The 19,114-nt window shown below is 35.5% G+C and overlaps 1 protein-coding gene across 22 annotated transcripts in view; it reads left to right on the plus strand.

Annotated features, from left to right (window-relative positions):
- The window catches only part of LOC139964551 (prolyl endopeptidase FAP-like), a 251,697-nt gene that overhangs the window by 184,943 nt on the left and 47,640 nt on the right, over positions 1-19,114 (plus strand). Inside the window, exon 2 of one of the 22 annotated variants that reach the window (XM_071966225.1) lies at positions 2,510-2,735. The exons of 17 other annotated variants lie outside the window; for them this stretch is intronic. In XM_071966225.1, the coding sequence (XP_071822326.1) occupies positions 2,712-2,735 (24 nt within the window). In that variant the 5' untranslated portion in view covers positions 2,510-2,711. Of the gene's footprint in view, positions 1-1,262; positions 2,736-9,222; positions 9,377-19,114 lie in introns of those variants that run through there. 4 more of the 22 variants (XM_071966224.1, XM_071966226.1, XM_071966221.1 and 1 more) reach the window with 4 other exon arrangements.

The raw sequence follows: 19,114 nt of genomic DNA on the forward strand, positions 1-19,114 counted from the left end.
GTTTTTCTTTCTTTCCATGTATGAAATTTTCTCTACAATTCTGTTCATGTTGCTTCTTATAAAGTCAAAAGACATTGAAAAAAGCTAGACCTTTGATTCTCTGGTTTTACCGCTCTGTTAGAAAAAAAAGGTCAAGAAATTCTTCCAAAACAAATCTGAAACTCCCTCTAGTATATTTCATCTTGTCGTCGCTAAGTACAGCCGGAAGGGTCTTCAAGTGTACTTAAGTTCCATTTTTCGAGCTTCAGTTAATTTTTTTCTTTTTCCAAATTTACATCGCCTCAAGCAAGCATCTTTCATATGATTGACAAAATTTTAGCCTCGTGGTCAACAATTTTTGTCAGTTCACCTGGTTTCACAAATCTTTATCTTCGTCTGGAGACAATTTTTTTGGCCTCACTCAAGGAATATAAAAGTATGTCAACTTGTGAATACATCGACCCAGTTATTAACATAACTCAACTTCTACTCCACAAAGTATTTTGCAAGACTACAGTCTCATTTAGACTCCATTGTTATTGATATGTAAACTCTTTCCGAAATAACCTTGGTTTCCTGTCCTTCCCCACTCTTTGTTGTATATCCTAGCTCGGAAGTAGACAGATCTTTATTTGTCTTGTCAATATCGCTGGAGTGGACTTGACATTATTGAAAAAAGAATTTGTACGCTAATCTCTCTCTATTCAGGAATAATCAATCAAATGTTAAGTAATCTTTTCTCTTCACTGCTACGCATGTCCTGTTGAAGGAACTGGTTTCAACTTGTGCTTTTTTAAAAAAATTTTATGGTCATCTTTAATGAGAGTAGTCCTGCTCAGTGCAGGCGCACTGCTTTCCAGAGGAGCCCTCAAGTTCAACTTCAAGTATGTAATATCTTGCTAATATTTTGCTTCATTTGTGATCTTGACTAGAAAATGGCATTTCTGCTGGTATCTTATTAATCCAGGGAATGATTGAGTGTTCAAATCTTTGTGCAGCAGTTTTTGAAGTTTTTTTAATATTGTCTCTTAAGAAAATATTGTGGTTCTTGAACGTCGATCCTGCGCATACACAGTTTCCTGTGTAATATATACACAAACTGCTATACATCAGCATGATATACTGTACTATTGAGTGATGCCATGCAGGATAACACTATTCCTCAAAATCTTTCTTGTGAAAGAATCGGCATCATTTTTCTTACTGACGACATCCATGGGCTGGTTTTTATCTGAGCTAACCACACTGGAATAACATCTTACAGTATGTAAAACCAACTTGTTCCACAGTTTGTTTTTTTCATATTTATCAGAAAGTCTTTTCCTGGGATGTCTCCTGGATATTTGTAAACTTGGACATAAATGTTTAGGTTTTCACAAGTTGTCTCTGTGGTGAATGAGTTTGTGTTCTTTTTGAAATGTTGAACCAATTACGGTCAATCGCGGTTTGTTTCGGACAATATCTACTCCCTTACAATCTGAGATGGAATCGTACAGTAGTTCTGCTGGCTGTATTGGAATTTAAAGTACATCTTTTTGAAATATATGGATAGTAATTAAGCCTTTTCTCAGAATTAAGTTAAAAATTGGTTGCCTAGTTAGTTTTGACAGGCTGATTTTATTTCATACTAGCTAATATAAAATTAAAAAAATTATAAAGTTTAAAACAGATGGTCGTGATTTACTGGTAGGATGACCAGAGCGTCATTGGAAAATCTTGGTGACGATTGCAAATGACTGACTCGTTTCATTTGATGTTTATTAACGATGGTGCTATATTGGCAGTTAGATTTTAATCAAGGCATGCTGGTAGATATTTCTGGCGTACGTGACTTCATGTAGATGTATAGTTCCAGCTGTTTTATATTTAAAACCGTCAACAGCTCTACTTACAACGCTGCTTATAGATTACATACACCTGGCACGAGATTTTGTTGACTTTAAGTCATTTGATCCACTAGATTTTAATTTTTCGAAAGGAATATATATACATATATATATTTCTGTTTCTGTTTTTGACTGGAGACACAAGTTTTCAAACTCACGAGACGGTAATTTGCTAATAGCTTGCTCGGTTTTCCAATCAACATCCTTCTCAATTTTCAAACAGCTGATGCCAAGCCAAAAAGAAATTCACCTTCCCCTAGCTTTTTGTCCCCATTAGCGAAAAATTTGAAGAAACCAACCGTACTGGTTAGAAATGTAATGAACTAATTGTATTGATAGAGGTTCACTTTACTGTTGCATTAGCAGTTCACATTTCTCGAAACCTTTCCGTCAACGATATTCCCCCCGATTTACATTTAAGTGCTCGTCAACGGACTCGTTTTTTTTTCCTCCGGAAAGAATCAGAGACGATAGCTCTTTGCATTTCCATTTTAGTAGTCGGGGGAAACGACGTTTACATGTGTTTCTATTTGCATGCATGCTCGTGTGCGTGCGGCACTGACTCTTTTGAATCTAACAGCTTCGAGGAGGACTTTGTGATCGTTTTTCTTCAGTCAAAGACAGCGTGATTATTATTATTTCAGCTCAAAAACACTGTGACAGCCGTGGATCTCTGTAAGTGCACATAAAGAGAACATTATAGTTCTGATATGAACAGCTAGCTCATACGACAACGACAACGCAGCTGACAAACCAGATATTAAGTTTTGACTTCTCGCCCGGCGTTTTATGTTTCGAAACGGAGATTTGAAAAGCCGGTAGATTCTGAAGCTAAACCGGTGTACAATGTTCAAGCCAATTGCTAAAGAGGTACGTACACAGTTGGAGGAATTTTTTAACATCTTTATGATTTATCACTGAAACTCCAAATTATGATTGTTATGTATGCCTGATTTGTTAACATATGTCACTGTTTTTTTTTTTTTTAAGTACAGCCAAACATAATGATAGATTGCTTGCATACATGTATGGTCAAATAAATATGCAGCAACGAGGGTTCTTTTTGTTTCTAAACAGCAGCGTGAGATTTGAATGACGATGGCATTAGGTTCAAAACAGATTTGACCAAAATTCCTGAACAAATGGTTGGGATGGGGTCATGCCTAGTGTACCTTTTAATGTGGTAACATAATTAATAATGTGTCAACATGTTGCCATGGAGATTTATAACCTCAGACAGTAAAGGTTTTCAAGAATGACTTGTCTAATATTTTCAGTGAGTTGATGTAATCAGAAGCTAGCATAATGTAACTGCAACCATCAGGGTGTATATTTAAGGTACAAAATGGAGACCAGAAAAACAATTAACTTGTTGACCTGGTTTGGAGTAACAATTAGTTACTATAGCAACAACCGATGCTTATGGTGGAAGAATGGAGTTTCCTTTTTAGATTCAGCCTAACTCTTGTTTTGTTTTTGTGTTTGTTTGTTTGTTTTCTTATCCCACTTCTTAAATTACAGAGCAATGATAAAGATTTAAGTAATAATCTTAATCTATAGATTTTCATGAAGGGTTCGCGATTGTTTTCCGAATATGTTCGTATTGGTAGTGTCTCCATGGACCCACCATTCCTGTACAAATACATATGTTTCGGTTATGGCAGCAGATTTGTAAAGGGTTCAATAAACTCCTTGATATTTTAGTATCAAGTTTCTGAGGTGATTTTGGTCAAAAAGATCTAAAATTAAAGCATTTTATTAGTAAATTTAAATTTGTATTTTAGGTTCATACAATGAGGTTACATCATCCTTGCTTATCTTTTCTGTGTTGCTTTATAGACCCAAATAAATTAACTGAATTTAAAATGTAAATGGAACTATCAGATTTGTTCTAAAATTGTACCTTTATAAGTTATATTTATAATAATTATAAAATATCTATAAAAAATTAGAGAAAACGACAGGCACATTATTGCAAGTTCCTACCTTCCACTGTTACGCTGTATATAGATTCAGCTAGTCATAACACACACTGTAAAATACCTAATAAAGGTCTCTTAGGGATAACATAAAATTCCAGGAAGCAATGGTATATAATACCTCCTAAAATGTCATATGAATTAATACGCCTAGACCATGCTACAGACAAAACATGTACGGATATGAAAAGGACTAACCTTACTTATTGTGAATCTTTGTTCATCAGTTAAAAAAACTGAATTGACAATTTGAGAGATCTGACAATCTGGGAGACTATTAAAGCAACATGACATATAGTAAGAAAGACAAAACACAAATTTACAAATTTGGATAAAATTTGCCTTTTTTGAAAAAAAAAAATGTTTGTACATAATTTACATGATTGACTTCAGTTGAAAAAAACAAAGTTCACCAGTATGTAACAGTCATAGTCAAATAAGCTATCACAATTGCAAATAAAAATGTATGAATATTTAATTCCTACATGAAAATGAAATGATGAAGTGTGTGTTTTTAAAAATCGATTGCAAACCTTTTTTGATATTAAAAAAGTACGGGAAGGACTGTAAACCAGCACAATCTATTCGTTATCGGCTTTCATGCCTCTTTTGATTTGACTTTAAAGAAAGACCTTCTCAATGACCCTGGATCATCATAGAACAGTCAACAACAGATAAAGTTTACTGTGTTGATCAAGGTCGTATTTCATACCAGTACCTTTTCGTTGTTTACCACAAATTACTTTGTGTACAGAGTGAATTTGCTAGCTGAGGTATGTTGTAACATTGTTTCACTGAGTGTAAGCTGGTGACTTTGAAAACTGAGGCTGCTTTAGTTCTGTACCTAGCAACAGTCATTCACGGAAGGCATGAACAACATTGACAGTATTAAAGAACAGAATGTACATCTTAATATATATCTCTTTTAATGGAATATCCAGGGTTAGTCTGCTTAAGGAATTACACTAAGAAGGCTTACACACAACATTGACAATATCATACAATAACATCTTATAGGTTCCTTTAAAGCAACATTCAGAGTTTTCATTCACCTTTCAGAATTACACAATGAAGGCAATTACATAACATTGACAATATCAAGCAAATAACATCTTGTACATTCTCCTTTAATGCAGCAATTTCAATATTTCTTGATCATCCAAGTTTAAAATTACACACAAACTGCTGATACTCCAAAATGTGAAAATTACTGATTTCAAGCTGATGGTAACCAGATATTGAGTTTATTTATTGCAAGTCAAATTTCTGGTACTCTATTTACTTGCAGTATATCTGTTCCCATTTATTTGTCAGAATAAACAACTTTAAGAAATATTTGATGTATAAATTATGTTCAAAAGCAATAAGCATGGGACATTTTACACCTAAAAGTAATGGCCTAATAATACAAAACAGTGACTGCGAATATAAACATCAACAGATATATAACCTTCTATGTTATCTTTCTTGTACTGTGCATCACACATATAACCCTAGTAAGGTATAGTTGAGGGTCTGCATGCATGGTTGTGACTTTCCTAACGTGACATATATATGTATGAGATGTCTCATGATCGCTCAATGCGTGAAACTCTGAGTAACAACTACTAGTGTTCCCCTAGTCTCAACTAACTCTCATCTATATATCTATATATATAAATAATTGAAATTGTAGTGAGTTGGAAAATCCAGAACAGTGAAAAAACTTCCAGCCTCCACTGGGATTCGAACCCGGGCCTCCCGCTTTATATGCAGACACCCTAATTAATATATGCCGACACCCTTGCAGTACTACAACTGTATAGACGAAACATTTCCCCATACAGACTCTGGAATAGCATACATAACTGATTTTATGTGTTACTCATGCATCCATTGCTGGTGATAAATGTGTACCAAACACAGAATGATTAAGGGTTTGATTTATGATTTGTTTTGATTCAACAGGCTTACTGAATGATTAATTCTCTATCATGTGATTAACTATGTATTTCTTTAGGGTAAATTAACTGCTGAGAATATCCTACAGTTAGTAATAACAATTGTGTGCCATTTTTTGTTTACTTCTTATTAATGGTTGCCATTTGCAAATTATAATTATTTAATGGACTCTTTTTTTCCTTTTTTTGTCCTTCAAGCAGTGTGTGCCGTATCTTAATAAATACTAGCCATAACAGGAGTGAATGCAGGAACAACTGCAAATCTTACAATTATAGTTCTATACATCATACAGCTTTTCTTTTCCATCTCACTATACTTCAATCTGTCTTAAGTTTTTGTTGATTTGTTGACAAGGTTAACTTTTCTTTAAAGCAATTGGATGAAACTTTTTGGTTTTCATTCATGCGACAGTGAAAAAATTAAAAATCATTCCAGTCAAGAAATACTGCAATGTACATTGGGCCATGCAGACAGAAAATGTACAATTTTCTCCTTTTTATGATGATTTATTATATTTCATTGTTTTGACTATAATGCAGTGTGCAGGGTTATAATGTACATCTCCATGTATGAACTACACTGTTGATGTCTGAGCTGAGAAGAATTAAAACTTGACAAAGTTTCATTCAGTGTTAATAGACCCAACTATAACCCCCCCGTCCCTTTTGCCCTCCCCCATTCCTTTTGCCCTCCCCCATCCAAAACATGCCCACACACCCACCTACCTTTGTTAAAATGTTACACAGTTATTGGAGATACATCTCTTACGCAGTTGTTCTTCTATTGATCGACAAACTACTCCATTTTTTAAATGCAGAGATCTACAAAAGAACAACTTACATGAGCGTACATTGCTTCTATCATACAGTCAAAACTATTTGTTGATTGATAGGTTTACTGAATAATTAAAATTTCTGCATTCTCTTTAAAGTTTCTGTATCAGAGCCCATTCATTGTACAACCATTCTACCGATCTACAGACCTTTCTTTCTCGTCTGTACGTATTTGCATACAAACAACATCTTCACTGCAGCGCTTGCTATAATGCTATATACATGCAACTTTACAGTGGAAGATATCGCTGTAAACCTTTCAATAGCTGCCTCTCTTACCATTAGTTGCCAGGCATGTGATATATGACACATTATAAAAACATCAATTTGAAATTCATGTTGTCTTTTGATTTTGTTTGTATTCATTTTCATGGTACTTACGATAGCTTAAATATCAGAGGTTCCTCTCCTCTAGGAGTTATGCGTATATATGTGAATACATATATATTATACAGCTAATTAACTGCAACGTATAAGTACCCCAAGATTAATTACCTCAGTCGGTATTGAGCCTAGCCGTTTATTGTTCCTGTATTAAAGCTTCCGTGATGTCATATCATGGCTAGTACATATTTGTGCGATCATGCACGAGCGTGATATCTGTACCCCGATTATACACCAGCATGCATTCAGGAGTAAAGGTACTTGAAATTAAGGATTACTAACACTCTGCATAATTCATGAGAAGTGTCATGAATATTCATTTTGTGCACAGCTATCTTTGTTTAGTCTATGTTGTATATCATCACCTGGCATTTACCTTGTAATGTGTGAGCGTAATTGACAGTCATATAATGAGGGAGTGTTTCATTTCTCTCCACGGCGACGTACTCCCACTCAGTTCCGAAAAGATATATATTTTCAAGAACTGCTCTAATTTATTTCAAGGACACAGTGGCAGATTGCAGGATGCTTGTCATTGCGTCCTGAAACATATGTATATATAGCCAAAACACCTCACAGCAGATGAATTATATGCATGGTTTTAAAATTGTCCAATGTTCTAAGCTGTGCTGTGCTGTAGAAATTAAAGCTGTACAATCTTAACAATGCAGCTGATCCTTCCTCTTCCAATTCCTCCCTCAATCCCCCCACTCCCCCCTTCCTCTGTTAGTCTGTCATAAATGACAACAATAATTGAGAGGAAATTGAGAATGCATTTTACTGGTTACAACAGTTAAAAATCAAATGTTTATTGACTATATAAATTAGGAACAGTTTAATATGCTACTTTAGCAAGTGGTGTCTTCTGCATAATTAATTTGAAGGCATCAGTGTAGTCTGTATCTGCCCTCCTCCCCCTCCCCTGCCCTCCCTCATTCTCCTAACTTAATTTTAACATGTCAATCAAAGTATGAACCAATCAAGCTCTTAAAGCAGCATTTTGCATCCCTTTCTATGGTTTTTCTCAACCTCACTGATTCCACGATGCCATAACGACACACATAACTAGCTTATCTATTCAAATCTTACTTCAAATGGTGGCATAAAAGTCGAAAAATGTACAACTCTCAACTTTGTTTTTCTCAAAGATATTTTCCGTTAGGGTTGCAAATAAACCTCGCCCATATGAATATAGATGGGAGAGGAAAAATGTTCATGCCCTGCAGGGGTTCTTATAATGGCAGGCACCTGGACCCTATTCTAAGATGGCTTAATGACAGCTTCATTTCCTGCATTCTGTGCCCCCAGGTGTTTTCTATTTATGCTGTGTCAATCCCCTCTCCCATCCGCCCTCAAATCTCTCCACTGCAATTAAGTAATGAAAAGGAAATAATATTCCGTAAAGTATTCATGTTTTTTTTTCATTTCTGTTTAGACTTTGTCATTGATTCTCTAACTGGTATGACTACTACTTATTTATAACATGATCCAGAACTTTTGAGGTCTTAATTTGAGTTATGAAGTATAGCTTTTACCCTCCCCCCCCCCTTACAATTGCCCATCTGTCCCTTTAAAATACCTCGGGTGACAATCTGTAGAATGCAGTTATCCATTTAAAAGTCTTCTTTTCTACTTCATTTTGATTTTTATCCAGCTTCCTCTCCAAGCCTATTCTTAAAAGACAAGCTCAGTAAATTAATTAAGGTTCCTCCAATAAGTTTCGTCATCATCATCATCATCTTCATGAAAGTGGGTATTTAAGTAATAAACAGAATTGTCGTTTAATACCAAGTACCTCTTGATGCAGCCATTATTGTCGTACACCCCCCCCCCAAATCAAGCAGTCACAGTGTCCTTGAGATTTTTTTTTTTTTGCATTTAAAATTTTGTTTGCATTGTGGACAATCGGTATAATGGCATCCTCAAAAAAAAACCTTTTACATTTGCCATATGGCTGTATAAATTTGGTGAAGCAGATGTTACGACAAAACGACAGGGGAGCCTAGCTAACATGACTAATTGTTTCAAAGTACAACATCATCATCATCGTTATTAGACAAAAACCCACACATCCAACTGAAGCTGCATGCCAGCTACTGATACTGGTTGTGAATTGTACATCATATTGGACTGCCACTGATTTTGTTTTTTTAAACTGCATTATATATACCAGTACGTCTCTGTGAGGCTAGTACTTACTACAGAAGTCTACACTTTAGGCATAGCTGTTTATGTGTAAGTTTATACTGTACATTGCTGTTTCAGTGTTGGATACACTGCCTTCCGTAAGGATAGCTGTTTCTGTGCTTTATATGCTGCCTTCGGTTCGAGAATGGACTTGGATGGATCAGCAGAGTCGCTGGAACCCGACACGGTATAAACATAACTATTTATACATTGAAAATTGAAAAATGTTTTTTTTTTTTAATTTTGCATGTATGATTTAAATCTAAGAATAGGTTTAACTGTTAAGAAACGTGCTTGGCTAATATCGTAGTACATACTTATGCGTATACGTATAATATAAAATAAAGCACATACTTATGCGTATACGTATAATATGAAATAAAATTTATGTGCTAAGATTGTGTAACAACAGTGAAGGCATAAATCTGAACATTTATAATTAAATTTAATACTTGGTCTAGTGGTAGTGGTACTAACAGTTAACTTGACTCTTGTTTTTATTCCTCATAGACTTCACCCCTATGTATTTAGATGTATTATAATTGCTCTAATCTTTTCTATACCTTTGCATATAGACTAGTATGCAAGCGAAGCAGTAATGACGTACTAATTGAACTTAATTCTCATTGTTTCATTAGCCATTGTCTATGGGCTTACAGGACGACCATAGGAAGAATTTTAAAGGCATTGAAGACTCGCCCCAAACCGTGTGCGGCCATCTGAAAAAGTTAACTTTCTGTTGCTTGCAAGTGACGTTTTGTTCGTGTTGCTACAAAATGCAGACAGTAATGAAATGTGATACCTTAATTGTTATCTTTAGCTGGACCTGAGATGTCCATCGCTGTATTGTTTGTACACTGTGCTGTGGGTATTGACCGCAGCTGTATATACTGACTGTACAATCGTGTCCAATTACTGATGGTAGCAAGCTGTGTGTGTATTTTCTGGGATCGATGGTGGTGTTTAACACTTCTGTTACACCTCATTTGAAACTAGGTCAAATTACCGGCATTAGACGTTTCTTTTTGCGCGAGTCTTCACACCCTTTAATCTCGATTTGTTGAAGTCCAAGAATGTAAGGCCAATATGTCCATTGTTTTATAATAACAAATAATGACTGAACAAAAATATATTCTTTTATCCTCATGTAAAACCACAGAGCATCCTGATCCTTGAATGACATTTAGGATTCGTTATCCTTTACATAGTTAAAACACATTGTAAACGTGTCTTTTGAAGCCATAAATTCTTTTGTTTTCTTTTGCATCTGAGGAACCCACCCACTGGTCTGTGTATTAGTTAGGCTATATTAGTCCAGTCACTAATTTAATTGATGATCCCTCACATGTTTGAAAAGGGTTATCTCTCAAAAATTGTCAAAATTCTCATAACATATAATAGGTAGTGGATTTTAACAGTCTACAAGATATCAAAATAAATCATGTGTCTATATTGTCAACCTTCAATGATGTGTCTGAAAATAACAACCATGCAAGGCACCTATAAAAGAACATATATAGTGAAAGAATTTTGATAGAGCGAATAAATTTTCACTGTGATTCATTGCCTTTTTCAAGTAAAAAGTTGTCTGCTTACACTTCCCAAAGAATATTTAAAATATCTCTTTCTACAGGTGATTTGTTAGCATTTTTCCCTTACCTTTCCCTCCTTAGAGACTTTAATATCTCACATGTAAACAATAACAAATTTTTTGCCCGTTCACTGTAAAAAAGGTAAATTTTTCAAATCATCTGTTCAAAAAGAAGTTAAGTTGCACCTGGTAATTAACGTAAAGCTTTAACTTCCATTGGTTAACAAAAAATTCTTTCCAAAGCCCAGCCAACCATTCCATCCTCATCCCCTAGTTGATCCCCTATTTTCTCCAATTTTCTCCTCTTTACCCCTCTTTCCCCCTCTTTTCCCGTCTTTCCCCCTCTTTTCCCCTCTTTTCTCCTCTTTTCTCATCTTTTCCCCAAATAGTATTTTATATTTGTTTGTCCAAGTAGTTTACAATGTAGAACATATGTTCAACCCTGCACTACAAGATCTTTATGATCTCTTGAAAGTCTTTCATAATAAATAGACTATCTAGATTATTCAAAGGAAAAAGAGCTATTTCTGTCTATCACAGCACTTTTACGATAAACAAAAAGAATATATTGAAGTCTTTCAATCAATCGATATCTTTTTGTCCCATTTCCTTTAGTAACCTGACCTTTTTATTTCCTCAACTAAAAATTCAACAAGAGGCAATTTGTTCTTATCCATTTTTTTTTGTTGCTATTATACTGTATTGTAAGGATCTGGCAGGGTCAGAAAACCATTAGTTGTCTCAGCCAAATCTCATTCATTCGTTTGTTTGCTTGTTTTTATAATTCCCCACTTCAAAACTGGCATGCCAGATGGTTTAAACTTTGGTCAGTTTAATTGTAAGTATGACGTTACACAGAGTACCCTTCTGACAGTATTTTAGATTAAGTAGCACAATGCTAAAATGTTAATCATTATGTTAGGTTGGGTAGATGGAAAAGTGCATAAGTAGACCAGAGACAAGTAAGTATCATTGCTCATAAATTTTCAAAGCAGAAAGCATTGGAGGTTATCCTGGTAATAGCATTTTACAAATAATTCAGATTTTGTTCCCTACCCCTCTACCTTTCCCTCCTCCAGCTCCCCCTCTGCATTCAATAAGTTTGATTAAGACAATAACAACATTAGGAATGTAGTTTACCTTATGCTTTGATCAGATATGTGTCAGTTTACATTTGTTTCAGCAGTAATATAATGCATTGCATGCAACTTTGTCTAGCAGTTTTGCTTAGTAGCTTCCAATATATTTACTTTACATTGTAAAGAAGGTAAAATATTTCTTTTCCATTTCTAACACAGTACAGTGGGGCTATGTAGCATCATTGGCAATCTACAGCTATATTTGCAACCCCAAGGCCAGTTTTACATTGAACATGAAACATGCAACACATGCACTGATGGACTGACTGTTATATATAGGCAGGCGCGTAGCGAGGAATTTGCTAAGGGAGGGGCGAAAATGTAGGCAAACTGTCAGAGCCGTAGATACGGCATTGCAAACTATCTAAGCGTAGCGCCACCATGGTTGGCGAAAAGTACATGAAAATTTTGGCTGAAAATGCCTCCCAGATCGCTGGAAATGGCACTTCCCAGGCCTTGTAAGTTGCATCTAAGCATTTTCTCTTTTGAAATTACTAGCGATGTCATAAAAACATACAAAAAATGGGTGGAGTCACCCCCTTCGCCCTCCCCTTGGCTACGCCCCTGCATATAGGTAAAATTTAAGCGACCACAGTGCTCAAGGGTGCTTACAATAAGAACTCATTGGGTACCGCAGTGTTTCCGTAAACAGTGTTTCCAAACACTGTTAAGGTGAGAACTAGTATTATATAGTCCTTTACCAAGTTTACACCTTACTGTGTAAGCCCAGTCTGCTCAAAGCCAGCGGTCTCATCTGGGAATTCATTTATTGCTTGGTGTATAGCTATATTATATCGAGGACAAGCAATCATAAAGTGCAACTAAATCTCAGTCTATAATCCCACATGAGCTGCTGTTGTGTTCGAGTTCACAGCCATATTGTGTAATTCCCATTCAAGGCAATGCTGTAATATGACACTGTAGGCAATTAGAATGAACCAGAGACTAAAGGAGAGGCATTCGTTCTCCGTGAGGCATTTGTTCGGTTAAACTACAATTATTAAAAGCGACTTAGTTAGTTACTTACCTCTGGATATTTTTGCATGGATTTATATATGTATTTAAGCCTACTAGCCATGCATGCACTTCCAAGCTTCAATTAAGGGTTGTACACTGAAAGTTTACACACTGTGTTACAAACACATGTACCTGCAGATACATTTTTTTCTTTATGATTTTGGTTAAATTTTGATACATTTTGGCACTAAATTCCTGTACTAGTGAAGTTTAGTCGCTTCACTATAATTACTTGTCAAGTTTTATTTCAAATGCTGAAGAAAATGCCAGAAACTTTTCAAAAATCTGATTTGCATCATTTGCCAAGCAATAATATTGATATGAAATGTCCAGGTGACATATTTGATGGAAACATGGAGCTTCTTTAATTTATTCTCTTTAATTAATGACCACTTGGTGAGACACAAATCTAAGAGGTGCCTTAGTTTGGTTAATTGCAACCGTATTTGGAGTAAAACTCTTAGCAGTTGGCAAATCAAACATTTTTTGTTATCATGGTCAACACTTTTAAATCTACCAATTAAATACTACCGGAAGGTTGTATTTGATCATGCACAGCCTTTAATAATGGGTCCAAGTTGGAATGAACTTGTTTCCTTTAATTTTACATCTCATATTGATCTCGGTTCAAATTGAACTTGGATATTTATTCTTCAAGTTCATATTAATTTGGCCTTTTAGAAGAGAGGTTCAGTGTGGCCATTTATATTTTCTGTTATTTTCATCATCAGCGATCTTGCTGCAGTCGCTGTAGTAAATACGACGAAAACCAATGCATAAATTTAACAAAGGTTCTTGTTACAGGGTAGTTGTTTGTATAAACAGAAATGATATTGTTAATTAGCATGTTATATGATAAACCTGGGCAACTATACAAGTGTGTAGCTTACAATCAGTATTTGAAATATTAATAAATTATCATGGAAGCACAACCTCCCACCTCCCCGCCCACCTCCCCTCCCTCCTCCTCTCCCCACAACCCAATCCTTTCTTTCCCACAAGAAAAAAAGAGGGGTACTTTGCCTTTAAGAAAGGAATAATACTCGTTAATGTCAGCTCTATAGAGTCATCAAGCACAATAATTCAGATTAAAAGTAGTATATAAAATACCACAAATAGCATATTTTTCCAGGAAAAATTCTTCTCGCATAAATGACTGGATAGTGAAAGTGCATTCACATAGGTACGGCCACACTTCCAATTCAACCACTATTATTACATTATAATCAAAGTTGGTCGATCGACAGCTGTTCCGATGCAAGAGATTACATTCTGAGCAGAACATGTGTTGTCCAATGCTAGCTGGTACAATCAAATTATTCGTAGATGATATACAAATGAGAGTGCTGCCCTCTATTTTTGTTTCTCTCTCTCTCTCTGCGTCACTGTGCCAAAACGTTGCCATGGTAATAACTAAGCTCTAGGGCATGTAATTTCAGGCCATCTGAAATTGGCGTGCTTTATGACAGTTGTATTTACTTCACTCCTCTGTTGTTTTTGGCAGAATTGATCGTGCTTTCAGTAGGCCCTCTGCTAGAACTTTTGTCGTTTTTGTTTAATATAGAAGTTCTGCCAATATTTATTGTAACTTATTTATTGTTCTTTTTTCTTTCCAAATTTTTACATTCAATGTAAATTGAAGGTAGATGTTTTCCATTATGTCTCTCTTTTTCCCCTCTGATGCCATTTATGAAGAGGTTTCTTAATTATTACAATTGTGCATGTATGTTTATCTTCACATATGAACTGTACAGTGAGTGAGAAATATGTTCCTTAAAACTTTCCTCAAATGAACTTAGACAATTACATTTTAGGGCATTGCTGGGTATCGATTTAAACGATGGTAAAGGGGACATGTATGTTTGTCCCCACTTCTTTGTCTGGGGACACCAATGCATTTTGTCTCTTTCAGCTCTCCCCAAATTTTTGTGGTTTGGAGCCCATTATAATGGAGGGCCAAGAAAGAACTTTTCCTCTCTCTGTGGTCACAGAAATGTTTCATCAATATAGCATGCAACCACACACAAACAATAAATTACCCACCTGGTCCATATTTTTAATATGCATTAACAGGGCTTTGGAAGCCATTTTTGCCCGGCAAAAGAAAATTTTCCCCCCCGTCCACAACTTACTAAAAGTTGTAAACGTGATATTTATCACACAATGTACACATTAAGAATATAAAAGGATGCTTCACAAACAGGCATCCCTTAATTTTCACCGATCTTCTCTGTACAACTATATTAGCAACAATTTTGATATCTACCCACATCCCCTCCTGGCATCCCCCTCCCCCCCTTCCCACACCCATCACTCATTCCCTTTAAGAATTAATCTGAACCCCCCAGAGCATATAATACATTGTATATTCCTTATCACAGTATCCTATCTAAATTAGATGTATAGTGTTCATCATAGAAGCAGCTGACATACCTACCCACAGCATATATACTGCAAACAACGTACAACATAGATTGCCATTTGCAGTACACCTTCACTATGTACATGCAGTGTGTTATACATTGCACACATGCGCCAAGTTCGAAGTAATAATATAGCTCAGTTATATACCAGCATAACAGCACCGTGCAGCTTTTCATAAAAACGCAGGCTTCTGATTGGCCGATGCTATAGCCTCCCTGAGATCGATCTGTCCATGAATACATAATTAGATCTGATCACCTCACAATGGCCTTTGGGAAACACTCTGTCGCTTCAAATTGCTCTGTTTTAGAATGTTTGCCGGCCGCCCGTTATATACCAGGGTAGTGTGAACTGGGAAATCACTCAAGCATACAGAATAATGGCTGATGTGTTCTGAGACACTGCTCAGTGTGTGCTGTTGTGTGTGCTTCTGTATGTGAAGAGATGGTAATCAGTTATGTATTATCACAAGAGCAATATATTGGTGATGCGGTAATAATTTCAGCAGTATAAATTTCAGTGAATATTGTCAATAGCACATATGCATTGCCCTGACGATATATGAGGGAAAATATAAACAGCCGTTTTTGTAGTGATGAACATATGTTGGTCATAAAGATGATATGGTACCTAGAAGGGGTTGAGAGAAGTGTATGGAAGTGCAAAAGAGGAGGGGGAGGTGGGGGTGGGGGCGTTGGTTGGACTATAAGAGATAATATTTGAAGAATTTTTTCAGATGGTGAGACTAATATTTTCATGTGTATTTTCATTGAAGAATTGCTTTTGAACATATCTGTATTCGCATAAATATCTGGAAATGTGTAAGACAGGATTGGAACCTTGCAAATAAATTAATAAACAAAGAAGATGTAGAATCATTAATTTTCAGTTGTCTGTCAATCAACAGGCATGTGAGTCAGCCTAACATTCAGATGATATTTTTTACCAATTTGGAGCTGTACCAACAGGGTTGTGTGTATCCAGAGTTGACACTGACCTCTCATCTATGAATATATATTTGAGCAAAATTTAATGTAAATATGGTCAAAGTCAGGCTGTATTGAGTTCATAACTACATTAACCTAATTCTATTGATTCAGAAATGTCAGTGTACATTAGATGTCTGCATATATATGCAGTTGATTCAATGTTTAAATTAGATGTCTACTTATATGCAGTTGGTTCAGACTCATCTACATTACATAATTTAATCAGAGACTTGTTGTTACCTAGGATATCACCTCCTTACCTGACTTAATTCTGAATTCTTGAAAAAGGCTATACTCTTCATAGATTCCTCCTTTCAATATTCCCACCCCACAATTTCCACTCTTCCCCTCCCCCTTACACCTTCCCCATACTGCTTCTCTCATCACTCTGACAGAATTGGGAGTTATTGAGGTTACTACTATTTGCCACATACACAACTTTCTTGCCCAATGAAACATTTTGTGGTTATTACATGATACATCCTTTTCATACTCACCCTTCCTCCCCTCCCTTCTCCCCACCCCCACACCACCCACTTCACTGCTGCACAAATTAATTCTGATAATATCACATGTTGGTATTATTCTTAAAGAATATTGGGACATTGCTAATATTGCTAAATTATGGAATGAGTGCAGATGGACCTTAGAAATATTGTAATTATCCTGCCTTTCATTCTTTGTGTATTTATGAGTTTATCTTATATTTTCTCATTCATGGAATCCCTTTAAATGTTTAGATTTGTTGTGTAATGATAATTTGCACAAAAAAAGAAAGGAAAAAAAGTTGGATTTAATGCATACAGATACCAGCTCTTTTAACAATTAAGACTATGTTTTGTCTAACAGATAATTGCGCTCTACATAGCAACAGTTGCCATGGCTACATCGGGACGTGACAATTATGCCATGGTAGATTAACTTTGACGACCTAACTCTGCTTTTCTTTCGTTGCTGTTATTGTACTAAATTAAATAGATTGCTTATGATAGCTCAATGACTTTAGCATCCACAGATTTTTGAAATTTTGAACAATTTAGGTTTTAACTTAATGCATGGTTAGTTTACACAGTTGCTGTTAATAAGTATAATATTGGTACACACTTTAGCAGAAAGTTATGTAGTAAAGGTGCATGCCACAGTATCAGCATATTACCATTTCGACAAAAACATATTACACCATCCAATTATACCCTCTATGATTAAACAGCTTGTCAGCCCCCTTCCATGTTTCATCATATCATACCACCATTTTTGCACCGTTCCATAAAAGATAACATTGGGTTTAAACTATTCTTTCTTTTATTTGTTGGCAAGAAGAAAAAACAAAAATAAGAGGTTTTCTATTTCTCATCCCTAAAAATTAGTAGTAAGACAATTGATAATAAGATGTGGCATAAGACATAAGTTAAGAGTTGACTTTTTAATTCTCATTGTTTAAATTAATTCAAATTTATGTTCTTTAAGATGTTACATCCCATGAATAGAAAGTGTGAAAAGTGTCATTTTATTGTGAACTACCAAACCTGGGTTGATACTGGATATTTTTGCATATGTTCTTCAAACTTCATTCTGGCACTTACAATCCTCCTTTAATTTGGCGCAGTGGCAATTAAAGACCAACAACAGTTATATAAGACACACATTCTGAATGTCTTATATCGACTTGTTGATGTAATAGAGACCTGTAAATAGAAAATAAATGAGAAAACGGTAAGGTACACCTACACATTGATTTAGCAAAAGCATACTCGTGATCACACACTGAACATATCTTGTGGTTTTATTAAGCTGTAAGTGTATGTTTCCATGACGATGAGATGAAATGCGATTGTAAACTACAACCAATAGCTTTTGCAAATCTTTGGATACTCTTTTGGGATAGCTTTCTTTTCAACATCACACCAGGGTGTTTAAGCAATAATAACTGACCAACCCTCCCCCCCCCCCATGCACTCCCATCTCCTCGATCCTAGAAACACTTGACTTTTTACAGACATATGTTGAGATTAAAATAATTACCAAAGACTTTGCTGTTGGAAACCAAAGTTACTGGAGTGGATGGAGTATGGTACAGTTTTAGAATTGGGAAGACTTAAAGCAAGCAGTACTAAGCACTGTAGGACTTTAACTTTCTTCATAGTAATCATGATGATTAATTAGCAGAAATACCTTATTGAATACGACACCAACAATCTACCTGTGCTACAATTAATTTTGTAAAAGTTATTGTCTTGTATATTGCAAATATGGCCTGCAAATATCAGTTCCTATATAACCCTATACCCCCCCCTTCCCCAATCCCAAACCCTTCCAAACTTTATCATCCTTCAGTGTTACTGTTTTCAGTTCTCTTAATAACTGGCTGATTGTTCAGAATGGTATCACCCAACTACCACCTATTATTTTTCTTATTATATGTTTTTTTTATAAATATTATTACTATTTTTTCTTTTTCAAAATACATCTCGTTTGAAGGACTATTGCTTTACAAATTAAAATGGGACGATATAAGGATGTGACCTTCAAGTGTCATGAAAAATATTAATACTTTGTTAAAGGTCTGTCATACCAGTGAAATAGCTTACATTTCTAATGAAACAAAAGGCATGACAAAAATAACAAATTGTTGCATTTTTGTGTTTTCACTTTTCTGTCCTTAGCTGTTAATTTGATTGCTCTATCTGCGTCACATTCTGTTTAGCTAGGTCGCGTCTGGAGTAATGACAGTCATGTGGTGTACATCCTTGTGCAATTTATGGATT

This window comes from Apostichopus japonicus, chromosome 23 (genome assembly GCF_037975245.1).
Source record: "Apostichopus japonicus isolate 1M-3 chromosome 23, ASM3797524v1, whole genome shotgun sequence".
Lineage (NCBI taxonomy): Eukaryota > Metazoa > Echinodermata > Holothuroidea > Aspidochirotida > Stichopodidae > Apostichopus > Apostichopus japonicus.